General features: G+C 35.6%; 1 protein-coding gene across 1 annotated transcript in view; it reads left to right on the top strand.

Annotated features, from left to right (window-relative positions):
- Positions 1-1,694: 1,694 nt before the first annotated feature.
- The window catches only part of FANCM (FA complementation group M), a 108,726-nt gene continuing 86,667 nt past the window's right edge, over positions 1,695-23,753 (top strand). Inside the window, exons 1-8 of the mRNA XM_044662056.1 lie at positions 1,695-2,247; positions 3,285-3,457; positions 6,612-6,689; positions 8,813-8,971; positions 12,583-12,714; positions 17,900-18,032; positions 19,881-19,982; positions 21,862-21,948. Of these exons, the coding sequence (XP_044517991.1) occupies positions 1,695-2,247; positions 3,285-3,457; positions 6,612-6,689; positions 8,813-8,971; positions 12,583-12,714; positions 17,900-18,032; positions 19,881-19,982; positions 21,862-21,948 (1,417 nt within the window). The remainder of the gene's footprint in view (positions 2,248-3,284; positions 3,458-6,611; positions 6,690-8,812; positions 8,972-12,582; positions 12,715-17,899; positions 18,033-19,880; positions 19,983-21,861; positions 21,949-23,753) is intronic.

Here is a 23,753-nt window from a genome sequence, read left to right on the forward strand (position 1 = left end):
ATTCCCATTCCTCTCTAACTCTTGCCATCACAGTAATATTGAGCACCCTTGAATGTAGAAAAACAAACTTTTTCCTACTCCTCAGATATGACCTCCACCATTCCCATACATTTCAAATCTATTAACCCCTCAATGTTCCACTTCTGATTGACTCACTCCTTTGAATCCTCTGAAGCTCCTGCAAAATTAAAATTAAAAAAAAATTCCTTTCTCTAAAAAAGTATTTAGAATTTTAGGAGGAAAAAACATTTCCAAATACAAAGTAGAAGAGAAAAAAAGGATTATGTGTGAGAACTTGAATCTCCATTACATAGTTTAAAAAAAATATAACTCATATGTGTGACTTTAAATGATGCCTTGCTTGTCTGTTTCCTTCTGTACTTCCTTCAGTTCTCTTCTGTGAATTTCAAAAAAATATTTCAATAACCTTTTCTTCTCTTTTTGGCATCTCTGTCATTAGTTCCTCTCTTTTTACCAAGTCTCCCCTCCCTATAAAAAAAAGAAAAGAAAATAAGAGAAAATTACAGTTTTTGCAACAAATGAGCATTGTGAAGACAAACAAAGCCACACATTTTCCATGAAATGCATATCCGACTTTACATCTTGAGTCTATCATCATTCCTGTTTCATGAAGTGGGGAGCATGCTTCTTCATCAGCCCTAACTTCCTTTCAGTTTATATCATCTGTTCCATAGACGGGAATAGCATCTGCAGAGGCAGGGGAGACCAAGAAAGGTTTCCTGCAGAAATGGCATTTGAGCTGAGTCTGTAGGAGGCCAGAAATTCTAAGAGGCAGAAATGAAGAAGGAAAGCATGAGGGACAGGCATCCAATGCAAAGACTTGGAGACAGGAGATGGAGTACCTTTGTGTGAGAAACAGTAAATAGGCTAATATGTCTAGGTCATAGAGTGCAGAAGACTGGAAAATTGAGGAAGGGGCCAGGTAGTGAAGGACTTGGAATCCAAAGAACTTTACATTATATCCTGCAGGTAATAAGAAGCTGATGGAATTTACTGAGAAGAGTGACATAGTCAGGCTTTCATTTCAGAAATATTACTTTGACAGCCTGGTAGAGGATTGATGGATGTGGAGAGAGATGTGAGGGAGGGAGACCATTAGTCCAGTAGTATGGGTGATGCAAGTGATAGGTAATGAGGGCCTATAAAGGAGCTGTATAAATTCTAGCTATTATTCTTATACTAGAGGAAATAAGGAGCCATTGAAGATTTTCCAGTGGCAAGGATAGAAGATTAAAATGCGCTCTGGAGGCAAGTGATCAGTATCTTTAAGTATACTGACTAAAGCTCTTGGCTCCGCTGCATAAAATCCAGCAATGATTTATCCAGCAAATCAAGTAGTTAAAGAGAGAGGAGACTTTTATCTACTGGATTAGAAAAGCCAAACTCTAAAACTCTGAACCTCCAGGGTGGAGCACCTGGAGGAGGGCGGAATGATGGCTACATGACGGCTGCGCGCTTACGTTCCCACTCGTCGCTTAGGGGCGGGGTTTCTGGATACGAACCAATCACATAGCAGACGCCCTCTGCGACGCGGTATTTTCGAGTCATCTGGCAGGCCCTCGGCCAGCAGTTCTTCCTCTTCGTTCTTTTTAGTTTTTCCAATGGGACATCTGCCTTTGTCTCCTTTAATTTGGCCTAGGAGGCCCGAGCGAACCTCTTAGCTTTTTGTCGACATGAGCAGCAGACCTAGGACTCTCTTCCAAACATGGGGCTCCAGAGTCACTCGTACCATTCGTTCCTCCTCCGAGGTCGCCTCCGGAGCCGGGCAGCCTCAGGGCCTTGTCAGCCTTGGGGGTTGTGCCCCAGAGGCCGTGGAGGTGTCGGAGACGGACCCGCCGGAGGCTGACGATGAAGTCCTACTGGTGGCCGTGTACGAGGCTGAGCGGCGTTCGGGCAGCGGCGAGAACCCAGCCTCTCCTGGGGCTCTAGAGGATTGCGGCTTCTGCCCCGCGGCGGGGGCCGTGTGGATCTATCCCACCAACTACCCGGTGCGGGACTACCAGCTGCGCATCTCGGAGGCAGCTCTGTCCTGCAACACCCTAGTCTGCCTGCCCACTGGCCTGGGCAAGACCTTCATCGCCGCGGTGGTCATGTACAACTTCTACCGCTGGTTCCCTAGTGGTAAGGTGGCCTTCATGGCCCCTACGAAACCTTTGGTCTCGCAACAGATAGAGGCCTGTTCCCGGGTGATGGGCATCCCTCAGGCCCACATGGCCGAGATGACAGGTATTACAGAGGGGACTGGAGGAGTCAGGGGTTGGGAAGGTGGGTGCCAGAAAAAGCGTCCTGTCAGCATGCTGCCCCGCCTACCCTCATCCTTTCATTGAGGTTAATCTTCCCAAATCAAATGTAAAGTAAGCAAGTATTTTTCAGTCACTACTTATTAAGCGTCTACCAAGTGCCAGGCACTGTGCCAACGCACTGGAGAATCAAAGAAAGGGGAAAAAACAGTCTTTGCCCTCCAAGAGCTTAGGATCGAAGTGGAGAGACAACCAGAAATTATGTTTAGTCAAGAAATATATGGGACAAGTTGGAGACAATCTCAGAGGGAATGCACTAGCGTTAAGTAGGAATAGAAAAGATCCCTGACTTGTAATAACAGATGACTTTATATAGTGTATAGTTTTACACGTTCATTAAATTGCCCACTGTAGCCCAGTTGTAATGTAAGTAAGCAAGTAGCAGTATCTCAGTTTTACAGATTTGGAAACAAGGTATTGAGATGAAGTTACTTGTTTGAGTCCACACAGTAGTTCAAGGGAAGATTCTGACTCTGGATCCACAAGAAAGCTATCAGATGTGTAGCTAACTTGATCATAAGTGGATAGTGATAAGTGGGAGGCTAGTTGCCTTATTTCTATCTCAGAAAAACCCTTCAAACCCTAGCCTTTTGGTGCATGGAATATCTAGAAGAGATTATGACCTTAATTTAGAATTGCCTTGGTCAGTTTATGTACCTATGTATGTATATTTTGACTTTAAATTTCCACTCATCACCATATGTATAAGTGAAAATTAACTTTTAGACTTTTTCCTTTGTCATTCTTTTTAGTGATTTTGACCCTTTTTAATGTTCTATTCTTTCCTGAGATCTTTAGTCCAATCTTATATAATAGCTACATTAACACTTGGGCTGTGATGTGAAATACTTTGAAATGACAGGTCCAACTGAAAGCCAGTTAGCAAAGAAAAAAAATCACTACAAAAATAGGCCAATTTTTTTAAGTGTAACAGTTTAGTCTTGCTTGTTCTTATTTTTGCAGGTTCTACTCAAGCTTTCATCAGGAAGGAAATATGGCACAAGAAAAGAGTTCTTTTCCTTACTCCTCAAGTAATGATAAATGACCTTTCTCGAGGGGCCTGTCCTGCTGTTAAAATTAAGTGTCTAGTTATTGATGAAGCACATAAAGCTCTTGGAAACTATGCTTATTGCCAGGTAATTACTCTATAAGTATTTTGGGGTCATAATCATCAGAGAGGCAGCATGGCATGGTGAATAGAAAGCTGTTCAACACAGACACATTTTGGTTGTATGACTCTGGGCCAGTTGTAATTGTTTGTCTGCTTATAACCTCTTCTACTCCCACCCTTCTACCCTGATTCTCTATTTTTCTCTGGAAATTTAATCATCACTAATAAGCGTTATCTCTGAAAAGGATGTGTCAAATTGTCTACTCCATTGTTTTGACTCATTGTCTTTGTGTCCAAAATCTTTTTCTGGCTACCAGTCCAATATGATATCTCTGCCATTATAACAGTCTTTCTGAGAGCAGGGATTGTCACTTTTGTCTTGGTATTCCTAGCACTTAGCATTATGCTTAGCAGAGGGTAATCAATGGAATTCCCAATTCTCTTAGGAATAGCCTTAAATTAAATTAAATTAAATTATTAAAGGGGGCAGCTGAGTAGCTCAGTGGTTTGAGAGCCAGGCCTAGAGACGGGAGGTCCTAGGTTCAAATCTGGCCTCGGACACTTCTCAGCTGTGTGACCCTGGGCAAGTCACTTAATCCCCATTGCCTAGCCTTACCACTGTTCTGCCTTGGAGCCAATACACAGTATTGACTCCAAGACGGAAGGTAAGGGTTTTAAAAAAAAAAATTAAATTATTAAAGCCCTAAATTGTGAATTTGGACTGTAATCTTCAAAAAGCTTAAAAACTAAGTTTAAAATAGCTTTTCTCATATCTCTATATAACTTTCCAAGGTTACCCCTTGTCTATGGGATAATCTGGAAGTAATTTAGGATGAGTTAAATAGCTGGACAGGCTGAAGGTAGGGCGATATGTTAGCAAAGTATATGTACTATATAGAAGAGGTATTGATTGTAGTGGTAATTAAAAGGAATGAATGAATATAAAAGCAGAATTTGTAGTTTCTGAACTATGTAACCTTCTTTTAATCACAAACATCAATTTATCAGTTTATTTTGAAATCATTTTAATTAACTTCCAGTAAAAATTGAAAAATTCAAGTTAAGTTAAAAATTGACATTTTTTTCATTTGCATTTAAACTAATTATTTTATGATGTGAGTTCTGAGCTACATACTTTCTGGTCTAGAAACCACTGCCTCAACTCTGGAAAATTACTGATAATTTTGAAAAGCAGATGGGCAGCTGGGTAGCTCAGTGGATTGAGAGCCAGGCCTAGAGACGGGAGGTCCTAGGTTCAAATCTGGCCTCAGACACTTCCCAGCTGTGTGACCCTGGGCAAGTCACTTGACCCCCATTGCCTACCCTTACCACTCTTCCACCTATAAGTCAATACACAGAAGTTAAGGGTTTAAAAAAAAAAAAGATTGAAAAGCAGAAAGAGTTTTACAGGTCTTGGAGAGAAGGAAAAGAAAATTAATGGAAGGACAAAGAGAGTTTACCTTGATTTTTAAATTCACAGTTCCTATATATTACAAGCTCCTTGCTTGAGACTCAGGATCTCTGAAGGTTTGTCTTGAAGGACTCTGAAATTTAAAAAATGTGTTCATTTCTGCATTAAGGGATTTGAACTTGTAAATGAGCACATGTTCTTCTGTGTAGCTTCTGAGATAAGTTAGATCATTTATTTGGAAATATGTTTATCAAGAAATACTTGTATTAACTGCTTGAACACATGGGCTGATCGGGATATTATTGGGGATGTAGACACTAAAAGATAAATCTAGTCCAACTATCAATAATATGGAATTAGGTCTTAATGATACATGTAAAACCCAGTGTAATTGTTCATTGGCTATGGGGGGGTGGGGGAGTTTGGGGGAGAGGGAAAGAACATGAAATGTAACTATGGGAAAATATTCAAAATAAAAATAAAAAAAGGAAAAATAAAAATAAAATAAAAGTCATATAGTAAATGTGAGTTAGGATAATGGCAAAAAAAATACATGTATTGAATATTCAGAATTGAGCATACTTTCTTAAAAACTCAGCTCAGTTTGTTCTTCAGACATCATCTTGAAAAAATATATTTATTTTTAAATTGATATTTTTATATTTTACTTCTTACTTAATTTTTTTAAATGACCTATGATTTCATCAGCATAGGTACTCCCTTTTCTGACAGATAACACCACCTTTGACTTAGTATATGGAATTTGAGAGTTATGGTTGAAAAATTATTTACTGTTCTGCCAACTTGATGATAAACCTCTAAATTTAGGTAGGTTAGCCCTAAAATAACAAATATATAATTTGTCACGGGTCCATCCATATTCAAGCTTTCCAACTTGATAGGATAAATCAGAGCTTATGTTTAAGAACTGTGGATTGTTCACTTACACTACCTTGCATGCCTCAAATGAAGCAATGAGAATAAAACTTTAGTGTGATTTGTTTTTAAATTCTTTTATTACATTTTGAAATATTGTTTTGGCTCCTTTGCTAGTTGATCTAAATATAGGATGTTTGGGGGGCAGCTGGGTAGCTCAGTGGATTGAGAGCCAGGCCTAGAGACGGGAGGTCCTAGGTTCAAATCCGGCCTCTGACACTTCCCAGCTGTGTGACCCTGGGCAAGTCACTTGACCCCCATTGTCTACCCTTACCACTCTTCCACCTATAAGTCAATACACAGAAGTTAAGGGTTTAAAATACAAAAAAAAAAAAAAATTAAAAAAAAATAAATATAGGATGTTTATTTTTGTTATTTTTCATGAATTAGTACTTGTAAATGAAAGGTAAAGCTGACATTAGTGTTCACTTTTTCCCTTTAAAAGCCCAAGTAATTCAGTATAATTTTCTCATTTGTAGTTTAGTATCCGAAAAGAAATATGCTTTTTGGAAAACTAGTGATACTACTTGTGCCAGGTATCTAAAAAAAACATGAATGTGACAATGAGAATGTACTACGAGAAAAAGTGTTTAAACAAAAAAGTTTGATAGAAATACTTTTTTTCTCAAAAGTAAAGAGCAACAATTATGTGCAGGATTTGAATATTAGGCATGATTTAGAATACTAATGTAAGACAGTAACCTTTTATCTATCATAATACATAAAATCATCATTATGAGCCTTTATTTACTTAAAATGTTAGTTAAAAAAGGTCTTAAGTTTTTTTTTATGAATGCTTGTTTAATTACATATATAAAAATATTTTTTCCAGGTGGTAAGAGAACTAGTTAAATATACGAAACACTTTAGAATATTGGCTCTCAGTGCCACACCTGGTAATGACACAAAGGTAAGTTTGATGATTTTTTTCCATTTAATAGGAACATAAATACATGAGAGTTGCTATTTATGATTTATCCAGCCCATAATAGTGATATCATTGGAACATATGAATAGACATGATTATCTTTCATTGAGGATGTTCCAAGATTAGAGAAATAACCATATACATCCCTAATTTTCCTAAACATTTTGTTGCATCAATCATAAATTAATCTATCCTGTAACTTAGACTTTATTTTTTGTCTGTGCCACCTCTATTTTAAAAGGTTAATGTTTTAAATGTTTTGTTGATGACTTAACTCCTTCTTTCAAGGTTCTACCTTTAAAAATAACTCAGATAAAACTTTCTCCATGAAGCATTCCATAATCTCCCTGAGTATCTTTTTTTTTTTTTTAAACTCTTACCTTCTGTCTATTGGTTCTAAGGCAGAAGAATGGTAAGGGCTAGGCAATGGGGGTTAAGTGACTTGCCCAGGGTCACACAGCTAGGAAGTATCTGAGGCCAAATTTGAACCTAGGACCTCCTATCTCTAAGCCTGGCTCTCAATCCACTGAGTTGCCTAGCTGCCCCGGAGTTAGTATCTTTTTACCCAGGATAATAGTTTTTAACTCTTCTCTTCTTTGGGAACTTTTTCTCTTTACACAGGTTATGCTTTTATCTACCTGAAAAGGATATTATTTCACTGTTTAAAATTAGAGACAATAAAATGTTTCAGATAATTACATTGACATTTAATTAAAAACATGAATGTGACAATGAGAATGTACCATGAGAAAAAGTGTTTAAACAAAAAAGTTTGATAGAAATACTTTTTTTCTCAAAAGTAAAGAGCAATAATTACGTGCAGGATTTGAATATTAGGCATGATTTAGAATACTAATGTAAGACAGTAACCTTTTATCCATCATAATACATTAAAATCATCATTATGAGCCTTTATTTACTTAAAATGTTAGTTAAAAAAGGTCTTAAAAATTTTTTATGAATGCTTGTTTAATTACATATATAAAAATATTTTTTCCAGGTGGTAAAGGAACTAGTTAAATATATGAATTTAACTAATCAATCAAATATTCCAGATGATTATAACTGTTCTTGAGTTATTCAAGAACTACTTCACTTTTTTTTAATGTGCAGGATTTTTAGGCAACTGACTCACCAAAATGAGAGATATTAGTAACATAACTGATATTATGATATTTTAATTTATTAAGAATAATTTTAAGATTTCACACTTCACTTTCTGATGCAACAAGCAATATATTATCACAAAGTACTTTGTAGTGAGCCTGTACTAACGAATGGTGATGTCAGATTTGCACCTGTTGTGCTATATCAAATCTGACCTCTTTAGAACATATCATATTAAATGATTTATATGCTGCACTCGCTGCAGTTGGAGTAATGGGAGTTGTATCCCAAAATATCTTTACTCATTCCCTACTCCCCTGAAGGGACATACCTTACAGTTGTGAAAACTGTGCCCCAAGAAGTAAGACATCTTAGGAGTGAGAGGAAGAGGAAGAATATTCTTTGAAAACTTCTTCTGCCACTATATCTCTTCTGGTATACCTATTTCAAAATAATTTTTATTGATATATTTTTGTTTTATATCATTTTTACTTCCTACTATGTCCAGAGAGACAGCATACTATAGTTGAAAGAACTTAGACTCTGTAGTCAAAGGACCTGGGCTTGAATTCTGCTTCTGGTGCTTTACTGAATCTATAACCTAGGAAGTTACTTAGCCTATTTGGGCTTGTTTCTTCATCTGTAAAATGAAGGAGTTCATCTAGAAGGCTTTTGAGATCCTTCCTAATCTGACTTAAATCTGCGATTTTTTGATTCTTCCGTCTTTTCCCTTCCATCAAGCCATTCCTTGTAACAAAGATGTAAAAAAAAGATTAGTAAAAGAGTAATTTTTCAAAACCAAACAACTCATCAAACTAGCATACTTGTATAGTTTTTATAACCGATCTTTAGGGTAGATTAGGTCATCAACATTCTAAAAATGAGAAATTCCAATATTTTAAAAAGCTACTTTGATTTTTGATGGTGATATTAATCTAGTAAAATCATTTTTAATCTGGATATAATTTAAATTTGCTCCTTTTTGACCTTTTGTATAGGCTGTTCAACAAGTTGTTTCAAACCTACTAATTGGGCAGATAGAACTTCGTTCTGAAGACTCTTCAGATATTTTGCCATTCACTCATGAAAGACGCATTGAAAAACTTGTTGTTCCCCTTGGGGAGGAACTTGTAACAATTCAGAATACGTATATACAGGTGTGTGATTTCTTTGTGGCTGTTAAACTCTTAAATTGAAGAAAAGACAAAGAGATATATTCACTTTATAATAACACCAGTAACTAACATTTAAAAACACTTTAAGGTTTGTAAAACAACTATTTTGAAGTTCTCTGAGATAAGGACTTTCTTAATTTGAATTCTCATATTTTAATATAATGCTATGCATTTAGTGGTTGTTAAAACATTATGTATGATAATAAAAAGCTAAAAGGAGGACACAAGTTTAGTAAATTTTTTTCATGTTAAGCAAATTATGATAGCATCTGTTATCAGTTAGCAAACCATTTTTTGAGCACATTTTATGAGTTAGTCACTACTATGTATTATTTTGGAACATAAAGATTTATAAAGCTATTGTACCTTCCTCAAGTAGCCACTCTCAGTCATCATTCTGAGAAGGAAGAAGGGAGTCTTGTTTTTCATTAATGTGCTTCTGGATTATATTGGTGCATTGTAAATGGTAAAGAGGACATATTGTCACAGAGCAAATGCAGCAAGTCACCAGGAATCGTGAATGAAGTTCTCTGACTATAGTAAGATATAAACTGTAGTGATTTTGGAAAGGATTCATTTTCTTTTAAAAAGTGGGTTTTATGCAGAAGAAAAATGTGATTGATAGGAATATGATTAGGGTTTTATTTATTCATTCATTCATTCATCCACTTATTTATTTATTTAATTTTTTGGGCATTTATTAATAATCATTTTTAACATGGTTACATGATTCTATGATTAGGGTTTTGATGTTAAAAGATCACTACTGCAAATATGAATAACATGAAAATAGGTTTTGAACAATGATACATGCATAACCAAATGGAATTGCTTTTCAGCTCTGGGAGAGGGAAGGAAAGAGGGGAAATCATGAATCATGTAACCATGGAAAGATATTCTAAAAAAAAATAAAAAATGGATTTTATTCTTTCTTTTATATCATAGTCACTTCTGGAAAAAACCAAATCTCTTTCTTCTGCTTCCTTTCACAATGTATCATTCTTTGTAATAAATATAAACAATTGTGATAGAAAAGCTTGGAATCACTATTTTCAGTTTAAAATTTAACATTTTATGCATTGTTAACATATATTAATAAATATTGCTACTTAGAAAGGGATTTAAATTGTATTTATCACTGCTAATTGAAATTATCTTCCAAGCAAGGTCTTCCTTTAAAAAGAAATGTATAGTATTCAGAGGCAAAAAATTCCACAGTCAAGATTAAGCAGTTATAAAGTTTAGTGACAATCATTGCTTTATCAATAGAGCATTAATAACTTAAACTTTGTAGAGGATCATTTTCCTAAACCATTCAGTCTGGTCCAGGATGAGGTAAGGAGGACTGCTTTTAATTGGATTAGTCTAGGGCTTCACCATAATTCTTTAGGGAGATCAGAGTTCTTCCCTCAACTTTGACCTAGTTTCTCTTTAGTAACTGGTTAGTCCTTTAAAAAGGATGTTATAAAAGTATTTTAGGCCAGGACATCATCTTCTTGGTATTTGAATAAGCACTGACAAAGTTTCTTTCATTCAGAAGAATATGAAAGATTTCAGACCACAGCCCTGAGAAATTATAACTTCTTGCTATTTCTATAAGAGAGAGTAGCTTTAGATTATTTTTATGCAGTTAAGTACAAATATCTGAGACAGGATAACATTTGACAAACAATCTGTCCTAATAGTCTTTTGTCTTTGATATGAGGAGGAGGTATATTTCTTTAAAAAAAAAAATCCTCCTTCTGTCTTTGTATCAGAAGAAGAGTGTCAAGGGTTAGGCAATTGGGGTTAAATGACTTTTTAGGTTCACGTACTTAGGAGGCCAGATTTAAACCTCCTGTCTCCAAGTCTGGCTCTATCCACTGAGCCACCTTACTTGCTCCACAGATAAATTTCTTAATCTGATATGTGCCACCTTCATTGTTTTTTTTTTTTTATTTTAAACCCTTAACTTCTGTGTATTGACCTATAGGTGGAAGAGTGGCAAGGGTAGGCAATGGGGGTCAAGTGACCTGCCCAGGGTCACATAGCTGGGAAGTGTCTGAGGCCGGATTTGAACCTAGGACCTCCCGTCTCTAGGCATGGCTCTCAATCCACTGAGCTACCCAGCTGCCCCCAACCTTCATTGGTTTTTCATTTACTGTTTGGATATAAAATTTTTTATTAAGGATTTTAAAATGATTAAAAACACAAATTCTAATATATAAAGAATATTAAAAGGATTATATATATGAAATCCTGAACTTCTCATTATGTTCTTAAAATTTTTTTTAAAGTGCTTATTTAAAAAAAATTTTTTTTTTAATAGGCAATGGGGGTCAAGTGACTTGCCCAGGGTCACACAGCTGGGAAGTGTCTGAGGCCAGATTTGAACCTAGGACCTCCTGTCTCTAGGGCTGGCTCTCAATCCACTGAGCTACCCAGCTGCCCTTAAAGTGTTCATTAAGTTGAATAAATTGCTTTTTTTTGTTTTTCCAAATTTCTTTTTTTTTTTTTTCTGTCTTATTTCAGTCCCTTCCCACTAACTCACTTCCCTATTCCCTGATAAAAGCCCTTATAGAAGATAAGTATAATTAAGTGAAAAAAATCCACATTTTGGCTATGTCAGATTTGTTTATACCTCAGTCCTCTAGCTGTAATCATTATTTCTCTTGACAAAGGGTGAGAGGTATGCTTCAGTCTTCTGAAGTCATGACTAGTGATTCAGTTAATCATATTTCTGTTGTAAATAAAAACATCTTTGAAGTATATTATTGTTGTATAAGTTGTTGTCCTGCTCCTGCTTACTTCAATCAGTATCAGTTTGTACGAATCTTCCTGGATTTATTGATTTCTCTTTGTCATTTCTTATGATACGTTAATATTCATTACACTCATATCAAGATTTGTTTAGACATTTCCAAATAGTGGTCATTAACTTTATTTCTAGTACTTGGCTAAAGCAAAATATGCTACTCTAAATATTTTTATTCTTTTCCTAGTGAGAGAAAGTTAGGAATTGAGGAGGACACTTAGGTTGCAAGCCCAGGTAACTTGAGATATGGTGATGTAATAGGGGATTTCAAAAAGGCAAGAGACTTTTTTGGGGTGAGGCATATAAAATAAATTTAACATGCTAGTATTTGTTTTTCTTGTTTATTATCTTTAAAATTTATTTTATTTTTTTTTAATAAACCCTTACCTTCCATCTTGGAGTCAATACTGTATATTGTCTCCAAGGAAGAAGAGTGGTAAGGGCTAGGCAACGGAGGTCAAGTGACTTGCCGGGGGTCAAGTGACTTGCCCAGGGTCACACAGCTAGGAAGTGTCTGAGGCCAGATTTGAACCTAGGACCTTCCATCTCTAGGCTTGGCTTTCAATCTACTGAGCCACCCAGCTGCCCCCTTCTAGTTTATTTAACTATAGTCACCTTACTTGTTTTCTGTGTTTACTTAAAAATTTTAAATGTTTGTTTTAATTGTATCTTGATTACATTTAAATAGAAGGAACCTTAGAATCAGGAAATTCATGAGTATATATGAAAATGAGATAATATGTCTAAATTATATTTGGCAAATATGTCTTTATTAAAAAAGTTTTTTTTTAATTTGCAGATTTTAGAAACATTTGCTAGCCGCTTGATTAGAGTTAATGTTCTGATGCGACAGGATATTCCTAACCTTACAAAATTTCAGATAATTTTAGCAAGAGATCTATTTAGGAAAAAGTTATCTCCTGACATTCTGGTAAGTGTTTTAAAATAATTTATAAAACAATAAATTGATTTTTTTCCCCCTTAATGGCAGGATAATGTATGTATATGTTTATTTTTTGCTATAAAAATCACATCATCAGGTAATGATTTAGAATTTAAATAGTTACAGAAGCTATCTGCATATAGATATAGAAGATAAAACTAAAATGTTCAAATGTTCTCAGTTCAGTTGAATTTAATCTCTTATCTTTCATTATTGAATTAGTGCTTTTGAATAGTCAGTCTAAATACATTAGGATGTTATATTTTACATTTTTCAAGTAATTTTATACTAGTAAAGATATAGTCTGCATGTCAAAGTATGTCCCTCTGAGTTTGTATATGTATATGTGTAAAGAGGGAGACATTTAGATGGACAAAGTCCAAAGTATATTCATTATGCAATATAAGAGAGATGTTCCAAATGGATACTGTTTTGTCCCCAAAATTCAACAAGGACAGGGAGAACAGACTAGATTGCATTTGGGAAATGGAAAAGTTTTTAAATAACTCCTAAGTTTCTTTTTTTAACACCAATGTTTTTCTGATGATACCATGTAGCTCTGAATCATAGAATGCCAGTCTCTTGTAATTCCTGAATATTTAAGAAATTGAAGTTGATCGTCTCCATTCATAGGTTTCTGATGGGTGTGTTAGGCTACAACACATTAATGTAGGGAAGAAAGTTTAAGAATTTCATCCAGAAAATGTATGGTTGAAAAAGATGATAGGTAAGATTGTGAAATAACCAATTTACAATCATTGTCTTCTGTTGGTATCTTTATGAGGATATGTTGAAGAAAACTCATGTTGTAAACTTAAGTGATGACATTGACAAATGTTATGTAGAATGAGAAGGTGTGTATGAGTTACAATCTGCATCAATGAAAAGACTACCCATAGCTTTAGTTAATAGGTTAGTTGGTGTATTAGAGAGTCTTTCCCTAAACAAGTGTGCTTTAATTCAGTTAATATTGAAATATTCATAAAAGCACTTTTTGTGGTGGTATAGAATGGGTGCATTGATAGTGGTATGGCCACATGAAATGTGGTATATGAATGTAATAGGCCATTATGCAGCAGTGAAATATAGAAAATCACAGAATTAAAGAATGTGAAAGTTGTAAGGGGGCTTAACAAGCCATCTAGTCCAACAAATCCCCACTCTAATATACCCAACAATGGTTGTCGATCCTTAGCTTGAAAACCTCTTAGGAGAAAGAACCCATCACTTCTTAAGGCATGGCATTCAATTTTTGGACAGTTTTAATTATTAGGAAATTTTTCTCTTATATCAAACTTAAATTTGTCACTTTTCAACATGCAGACATTGCTCTTGGTTCTGCCTATTGAAGTCAAACAGAACAAATTTAATCCTTCCTCCATTGTGACAGTCCTTCAAGTACTTGAACAGAGCTATCATATATTCTCTGAGTCTTTTCTCCAAGTTAATAATTCCCAGTCAATTGGTCGTTATATGTCATAAACTCAAAGTTGTTCATCATCTTGGTTGCCTTTGTCTGAACACTCTTCAGTTCATAATTTTCCTTCTTAAATCAGAGTGCACAGAATTGAACATAATACTTCAGATGTGGTCTGATAAGGATAGAGTCCAAAAGGATCATCACTGCCCTATTTTTGAAAGCTATGCTTCTCAATGTAGCCTAAGATAATATGCTATTTGTCATGTCTCAATAGTAACTCATATTGAGCTTATATTGCACTACCACTGCTTTCTGTCTATGCCTTGTCCATCTTATAGTTGTGGAATTGAATTGTTTTTATTCAAGTTATACGTATTCAATTCTGTCTTATTAGATTTGACCCAGTCCTCTAGCCTGTCAAGATCCTTTTGGATATGTTATGATTAAAATTTTTCTGGAGGCCGTATCTTAATTTTACAATTATTATTTATGAAATAGTAAAAAGCAGGCAAGAGAGAGAAACAGGCAGAGATAAAAAGAAGCATGAGCCACATATTGCCAGTTAGCTCTTTCAGCCACCTCCTCTGCCAGCATGCTGAGCAAGCCCAGAGGCAGACCATGCACCTTCCTGAGTCCCTAGTTCTAAGAAAAAGGGTCCCACTTCCTGTCCTTTCCTTCAATTTATGCTCTTTGTGGTGTCCCTTTCCTGAGCCTCTCTGATTAGAGGAACATGATAACCATATAGATTAAAACAAAATTAAAATATATCAGAATTCAGATTAATGCAACAATCTTGATTCCAGAAGACTGGTGTTGAAACATAATATAACTCCTTCCTACCAAATGGGCAACAGATATGCAGTGCTGCATACTAGTTTGTTTTGCTTCATTGTTGTTTGTTACAAGGAGAGCTCTGTACTTTTGAGAATTATGCAAAGATAACAGCAAAGAAAAATAAAAATTCAAACAATAAAACAAAAAAATAAAAATGATGGTTAGAGCTATTAGTATAGATGTATATACATAGAGAAAGTCTATACTAGGGGTAATATAATTTTGGCACTTCCAATCCTCTCCCCTTTGAAAATTTTGATGATAATAATTGGTTTTTATCTTGGTCTGACTTCCCACCTGAGACCCAGTAACCATGAATGATCCTTCACTACCTTATGCAGGAGATTAGAATACTAGTTTGGGCTTTGATAAGACTGCTTTGATATTATTTTGCTCAGATCCAGGCCTCCATAACTTTTATCAGCCACCTTTACACTGTGATTTTGTGTGTGCATGCATTTCCTCTTCCCCTTATGTGATTTCTCCATTAAAATGTAAGGTCCTTGAGGGCAGAGACAGCCTTGATTGTTTATATTTGTATCTTCAGCACTTAGTACAGTGTACATAGTGGCATATAATAATGTCAAAGAACTTCTTTATATAAAGAGCTCTTCACCTTTTTGGTGTTATGGATTGTAATGGCAGTCTCGTGAAGCCTTTGACACCATTTTTAGAATAATGTTTTTAAAAGGAAACTGATTATATTGAAATTCAGTTATTAAAATATTATAAGAGCAAAGGCAAGAACCCCTGTAAATTTATATATCTTGATTTTCTTTATTTTTAAGTTTTGAATTTTCTCTTTCCCTCTTCTCTTTTCCTCACCCATTAAGAAAGAAAAATTAAACTAATTACCAAAAAATGTAGTCATGCAAAACAAATGTCTGTACTAGTCATGTCCAAAAGAAAGAAAAGAAAATAGTTTTCACTCTACATTCTGAATCCATCAACTCTGCATCTGGAGGTGGATAAAATTTTTTATCATAAGTCCTTTGAAAATTGTGGTTGATAAAAGTTATAAGCCATTGAAAATTGATTATCTTTACAATATTTTTGTTATTATACAATTTGTTCTAGTTTTGCTTTTACTTTGTATCAATGAATAAGGCTTCCTAGGTATTTCTGAAACCATCCCTTTATCATTTTTTACAGTACAATAGTATTCTGTTACATCCTTAAAACATGTTTAGTCATTTTCCATTTGATGGACTTCTTCTCAGTTCCCAATTTTTTGCAACCATAAAAAGAGCCTCTCTCTCTATGTCTTTGTCTCTGTGGGTTTGGTTCCTTTTTCTTTGATCTCTTTTGAGTATATATCATTGTGAATATGGACAGTTTTATTTTTGGGGGGCATAGTTCCAAATTATTTTCCCGAATAGTTGGACCAGTTCAGTATTCCTACATCAGTGCATTAGAATACTTATTTTCCCATAGCCCCTCCAGTATTTGTTATTTTTTTTGTCAATTTAGCTAATCTATTGTGAGATGGTTCCTCAAGATTTGTTTTAATTTACTTTTATCTAATTGCTTTAGATAAATAAATTTAAATTATTTAGTAAATACATTTAGTGTCAAGGAGAAGATAATTTGACAGTGTAAAAAACTGCAAAGAGGTCAAGAAGGAGGATCAGGATTGAACAGATGGAACTATTTTATAATTGGTGCTTCCATTACATTTTTCTCTCACTCTTAAGTTTCTGCAGTGATTTCTGACTTCATGCAGTTGAAACTTTTCTTTCCAGAGAGTTATCAATGATCTATTTTTTTTTTTAAACCCTTAACTTCTGTGTATTGGCTCCTTGGTGGAAGAGTGGTAAGGGTGGGCAATGGGGGTCAAGTGACTTGCCCAGGATCACACAGCTGGTGATCTATTTTTTTTTTTAAATTTTAAACCCTTAACTTCTGTGTATTGACTTATAGGTGGAAGATTGGTAAGGGTAGGCAATGGGGGTCAAGTGACTTGCCCAGGGTCACACAGCTGGGAAGTGTCTGAGGCCGGATTTGAACCTAGGATCTCCTGTCTCTAGGCCTGGCTCTCAATCCACTGAGCTACCCAGCTGCCCCCCTGATCTATTTTTTTTGACAGAAATAAAGAAATGTTTTATTAACCCAAGGGATATTTGATATTCATGGATGGGTTGGATCAACATAATAAAAATTGTGATACTCACTAAATTAATTTATAGATTTGATTACATATCTACAAACATATTAATCAATTTCTTTATAAAACTTTAAACTTTTTAAAACTTTTTTCTTCAATTACATGAAAAAACAAAATTTTTTTAAAGTTTAAGCCAAATTCACCTTTCCTCTCTTCCTCCTTGTCCCTTCTCCTTGAGATAGCAAGCAATCTGATATAGATTTTACATGAGCAGTAGTGCAAAACATTTTTCTATTTTAGACCTTTTGTGAAAGAAAACTCAAACAAACAAAAGTGAGGAAATAAAGTGAAATATGGTATGTTTTTTTTCTCCATTCAAACTCCTTCATTTCTTTCTCTGGAGGCAGATGACATTTTTCATCATGAGTCCTTGAGGATTTTCTTGGATCACTATTGCTAGGAATAGCTAAGTCATTCATAAATATTCATCATATAAAGTTGCTGATATTGTGTACAGTGTTCTCCTGGTTCTGCTCACTTCATGTTGCATCGGTTCATGAAGGTCTTTCTTGGCTTTCGTAAATCATCTTTATCATCATTTCTCAAGAGTACAGTAGTTTTCTGTTACAATTCCAATGATCTTTTAATCACCATATCTGATGGCAATTTTCTCAGTCCAGTTTGGTTCATTTGCCACATTTCTTTTGATCATTCATTTGATTTTGGTATTATTGTATCACCATTACAACTTCATTATGGAATATTGGTCAAATTTGCTTTCTTTCATTTAATATGATAGGTGATTTTTTTCTTAGGGTGGACAACAAGGCATCATTGAAGGAGACTTTGCTATCTGTATTAGTTTATATCATGGTTATGAATTACTACAGCAAATGGGAATGAGATCCTTGTATATCTTCCTTTGTGGGATTATGGATGGAACTAAAAGTAAGTTAAAAAATATTTTATATGTAAAAATTTTTGTTAATTAAATATGATTTAAGAAAACAAACAGTCTAAAGTGCTTTATTACATTTGCAAAATAATGGAATGATATGCTGTAATGGGTCATCTTGATAAAGTCTTCCAGAAAAAAAAGTTATTTATTAATGACATATGGGCATGCAGACCTGAAAAGCCTTAAACATTTTAATTGTTGATAATTTTCATGTGACTCCTATGCCAAGTTTGAGTGAATTATTAATAGTTAATTTATATTTTTTGAGAAACAGCATGGCATAGTGCAGCGATGGTGAGCCTTTTAGAGATTGAGTGCCAGGCCCCACCCCCACTCCACCCCCACCCAGACCCAGTGACATGCTCATCCCGTTCCAGAGACTGTGCGTGCTGTGTCCCTCCTTCTGTTGTGAGGAAGATTAGTTAGTAATTAATTAAGTATTAAGGGTGACCTAGCAGGAAGGGCTGGAGCATTCCAAGATGGAATGAAGGAGCAGGAAGTGGGCTTGTGCTCTGAGAGAGACTCCATTAGTGGTTGGCACAAACTGTTGTTAGCCCTGGGAGATCTCAGACCAGTATCCTGATTTCCCTGGGATCCTGAATGGTGGTGGCATCTAGCAAGTGGACAAGACCTACAGAGCAGCACCAGGTGGAGGAGGAGTTTGGAATCTGGTGGACAGCATCTCAAGCACACTTGCTCTACTTGGATACCTTGGACCACCTTGGCTTTTGGCATCCTGAGATCATCTGTGGAATACCGTGAGAACTCTCAAAGCCACCCTCAGGCCCTTTAGCTGTGCTGGTCAAACCTGGCAGGAACCAGGTTTGAAGAAGCCCCCCAGAGACTCCAGAACAGCTCCTTTATGCCTAGCCTGGCCTAGGTCAATTAGTATTAGAGAAGTCAGGTCCTCCCCTTGCCCTGTGGTTTTGCCCTTTAAGTTTTAGAGTAGAATTCCCTATCCCACCTTTATTTAGTTGAACATAATTAAAACTGTTAAAACCTTTTACCTTGCCTGCTGGTTTCAAAGACTCTGGCCTAGTGGTGACAGTTGGCCAACAGACATTTTTGTCAGTTAGCAGCAGCTTAGTTGTGTACTCTGGTCTCCCTATCCTGGTTCTGTCTCTCCTTCAACCCAGTGTGTGTACCCACAACCATTTAGATTATATTTTAATATCCCTGGTGCCCATCTATCTTTTACACTTCCCACTGAGTGCCCTGTCCCCCTCCTCCCCAATGAGTTCCCTGCCTCCCCCATTACCCCACACAAAAGAGGGAAGAAGTGCTCCTTTTGGGCTGCTGGGTGTGTGAAATGAGGAATGTTCTGAGTGTTCCACTTCCCACCAGCTCTGCCTCCTGTGAGCCGCCCACCTTACCCTCTGTGTGCTCCCATTGGGTTGCTGGGAAGAGGGGCAGGGGATGTGAAAAAAAAGTCATTAGGCATGATGGAGAGGGGGAAGGGAGCAGCTCTGCCTGAGTCTCTTTGCCTTTCTAGTAATTTTCTAGTAATTCAGTGGGGATCAGGGAGGGTGGCCACATGCCCACAGAGAGAACTACATGTGCCATCTTTGACATCCATGCCATAGATTTGCCATCACTGGCAGAGTGTAAAGAATCAATCTTGGAATCAGGTTTTTCCCAGGTTCATTTGTTGCCTGTGATACATATTGACTATGTCATTCTGGGCAAGGCAACTCTCTTAAGATGATAAATGCATAGCAGTTGTAGATCTGCATTGGTGGAGGATGTAAAAAACGCTTTATAGTTAAGTTTTAAAATTAATTAAAAATTGTTAATAAGTTTATAATTTATATGAAAAATATTTTTCCTGATTTTTGCAGGTATGACTCGAACCAGAAATGAACTTAGCAGGAATGAACAATTCATGCAACTCTTTGAAGTCTTAGGAAAAATGTTTTCAGAAAGGCATCCCAACCAAAGAGGTTTGTAAAATCTATCTTTAATATTAGAATTGTTTTTCTTTTGTCTCAAAATAATAACATTTATAATTCTTTGTATTGAATGTTATTCTTTTGTAGCTTATAAAACATTTTTTTGGTAACTATTATCTTGTTTGAGTCTCAAACAACTCTGTAAGGTAGGTAGGATAGGCATTAACTTCATTTTATTGATGAATAAAGTGAGGAAAAATTAAGTAATTGCTCAGAATTGTATAGTTCAGCTCAAACCAGGCTTCAAAACTAGTTCTTCTGACTTCACTTAACATATTCTTTCCTTCATATTATACTGAGTTTTTAACTAATACGTGTGAGATAAAAGTGAGCACAAGTGCCCCACTTACTTAAATTTAAAAAAACAACAACAACATGGAGTAAGACAAAAAAAAGAGAGACAAAAGTTTATTTCTTTTCTTCATGAGGAGAAAGGCAAATGTCCTAGTGGCAAGTGTAATTGCCTGAGTGCAAATACAGACATTGTATAGGTTCCTGATTGGGAGACTTCCCCCACCTCCTCTGACCAGCCCCATTTATCTGGGGGCCAGGACTTATAACTAGGCACAAAGTCTACCCCAGTCAGAAAAGAGCAAGATACATTAAAATGAAAATATCACTCTAACATTTTCAAGGGTGAGAAGAGTTAAGGAGGCAACTAGCTGAGTGATATGTGACTTGAATTACCCTCGGATAAGGGCTTTTTATCTTTCATCTACCATTTATACTCCCAAGGCTCTGAGCCTGTCCCTAAATCTTCTAGGTAAATAATTAAAGTCCTTGAAACTAAAGCAGACTGGTTTTACACATTTACATTCTTAGTTGGGTATGTAAACTGAATGCTTTACTTTGAGAATATTGGGGGGGGGGTGTAGACTGAGTGATCATTCTAAGAATAGCACATTTAACTATCTCATCCAAATATTAGAATGTTTACTGTTAATCTTTGTATTTATTTTTACATTTTTATCCTGCAGTAGACTTATTAAGTACTTATAGTTTCCCTGTTTATTGTTAGTAATTTCTAAAACAAAGATGGTTTTATAAAGTTTAAGGTGCTCATATTTAGGATAAGTAAAAATCATTTGTGTTTGCCTATTCTTTTGTGTGCTCTTTGTGTTGCATATCTTTTGCTAGAGTTTGATAATTTCAGCAAATCTTAAGAGTTGGAGAGGGCAGCTGGGTAGTAGCTTGAGAGCCAGGTCTAGAGATGGGAGGTCCTAGATTCAAATCTGGCCTCAGACACTTCCCAGCTGTGTGACCCTGGGCAAGTCACTTAACCCCCATTGCCTAGCCCCTACCACTCTTCTGCCTTGGAAACAATACATAGTATTGATTCCAAGATGGAAGATAAGGGTTAAAAAAAGAAAAAAGAGTTGGAAGGAATCCATAAGGACTTCTAGTCCAACTTTTTTTTGAAGCATTTTAGTTTTTCAGAATTATGAAGTTTTAAAACAAAACTCAATGGGGCAGCTGGGTAGCTCAGTGGATTGAGAGTCAGGCCTAGAGACAGGAGGTCCCAGGTTCAAATCCGACCTCAGACACTTCCCAGCTGTGTGACCCTGGGCAAGTCACTTGACCCCCATTGCCTACCCTTATCACTCTTCCACCTATAAGTCAATACCCAGAAGTTAAGGGTTTAAAATAAAAAAAACAAAACTAAAAAAAAAAAAACAAAACTCAAAGCTCAGTTTTTACTTTTGTTTCTAAAAGCATGCAATGTGGAATAACTATCAAAATTGTTTTAAAAATTAAGTAACTACAAGTCTTAACATATTGGTTTGGAAAAGTATCAAAGCCTTAAGAACTTAAAAGCATATATGTTGTGATACTTGGCATGACAAATATTCCTTAAAAAATTTTTTTCTAGGACCCAATGATAAAAAATTTATCTATAGTCATCCAAAGTTAAAAAAATTAGAAGAAGTTGTAGTTGAACACTTCAGAACCTGGAAAGGTATGTTATATTCATTATCTTCAAAGAAAAATAAGCTTATAATAAAAATAATGTCTCTATACATTTGTATAGTTCTTTACTTTTTCCCCCCAAACTTGTTCATATAGAACCTTATTTGATTCCCACAAGGAAATTAGGGCAGTATTCAATCAAATTTATTATTTAAAAAAATAATAAAACCCTTTCCTTCTATCAAAGAATTGATATTAAGTATAATTTCTAAGGCAGATGAGTGGTAAGGCATAGGCAATTTGGGTTAAGTGACTTACCCAGGGTCACACAGCTAGGAAGTATCTGAGTCAGTTTTGAGCCCAGGACCCCCTGCTTCCATGCCTGGCTCTCTATCCACTGAGCAACCCTGATTCAGTCAAATTTAATAAATATTTATTACAGTTTAAAATTTTCTTTCTCTTAAGAAATTTTTATTATTGTCTTTTGTCTTTACACTAGTCATTTCTCCCTTTAGCTCTCTCTGCCACCACCTCCCCTTATAAAAAAGAAAAACATTGAAAAATAACCATTTAACATCTTGCCTATGTTTTGATAGTGTATGCCATATTTTGCATCTGTAGTGTGTGTTTCCTTCTTTCTAAAACTATATAGTTATGTGAAAAAGTGTTTTAAATCACTATTAATTAGAGAAATACTAATTAAAACAACTCTGAAGTGCCACCTCACATCTTTCAGATTGGCTATTATATCAGAAAAGGCAAATAACAGAAGTTGGAGATGCAGGAAAATTGAGACACTAATGTATTACTGAGGAATTGTGAACTGTTTCAACCAATCTGGAGAACAATTTAGAACTATGCCCAAAGGTCTATAAAAGTGTAGATACTCTTTGACCCAACAATACCATTATTAGGTTTGTATTCCAAAGAGATTTTTTAAAAAGGGAAAAAGACCTATATGTAGAAAAATGTTTTTAGCAGCTCTTTTTCTGTTGGCAAAGAATTGAAAAGTGATGGGATGCCCATCAACTGGGACATGGTTGAGTAAATTGTGGTATATGATTGTAATGGAATACTATTGTGCTATAAGTAATGACTAGTAGAATGATTCCAGAAAAACCTGGAAAAACTTACATGAACAGATGCAAAGTGAAGTGAGCAGAACAGGAGAACATGTACCCAGTAACAGCAATTTTGTATGTTTAACAACTGAATGACTTAGTTATTCTCAATGATTGGGGCAGGTAGATAGCACAGGGGATAGAGAGCCATGCCTGCAATCAGAAGGACCTGGGTTCAGATCTGGCCTCAGACATTTCTTGACTCTTGGCAAATTATTTAACCCTGATTGCTTAGTACTTGCCACTCTTGTGTCTTAGAATTAATACTAAGACAGAAAGTGAGAGTTCAAAAAAATAAAAAGAATCATTGGACAACTTGAGGGCAAAATAGAAATGGAAAGAATCATTACTTGCCTGAAAGAAGCTCCAAATTGAAAAGTTCCAGGAATATTATAGCTAAGATCTAGGGGTCCTGGGTTAAGGAAAAAATACTGCCAGCAGCCAGAAGTCAGAATTTAAGTACTGAGGAACTTCAGACAGAATCACACAAGGTTTTGCAGCCACTATAATAAAGAAGTGGAGAGCTTGAAATATGATATTATAGAAGCCAAAGGATCTGGGCTTGCAACTAACAACAGTCTACCCAGCAAAATTGAATTGAGTAAAATGATATAGGGACTTAGACGTTCCTTGTATTCCCAATGAAAATACTAGAGCTGTGTATAATTGGAATTTGCTCCTCAAAAACTCTCTTTCCCAGCTTCCCATATTCCTTCTTATGTTACGTCCTTAA

The sequence above is a fragment of the Gracilinanus agilis genome, chromosome 2, assembly GCF_016433145.1.
Source record: "Gracilinanus agilis isolate LMUSP501 chromosome 2, AgileGrace, whole genome shotgun sequence".
Classification (NCBI taxonomy): Eukaryota; Metazoa; Chordata; class Mammalia; order Didelphimorphia; family Didelphidae; genus Gracilinanus; species Gracilinanus agilis.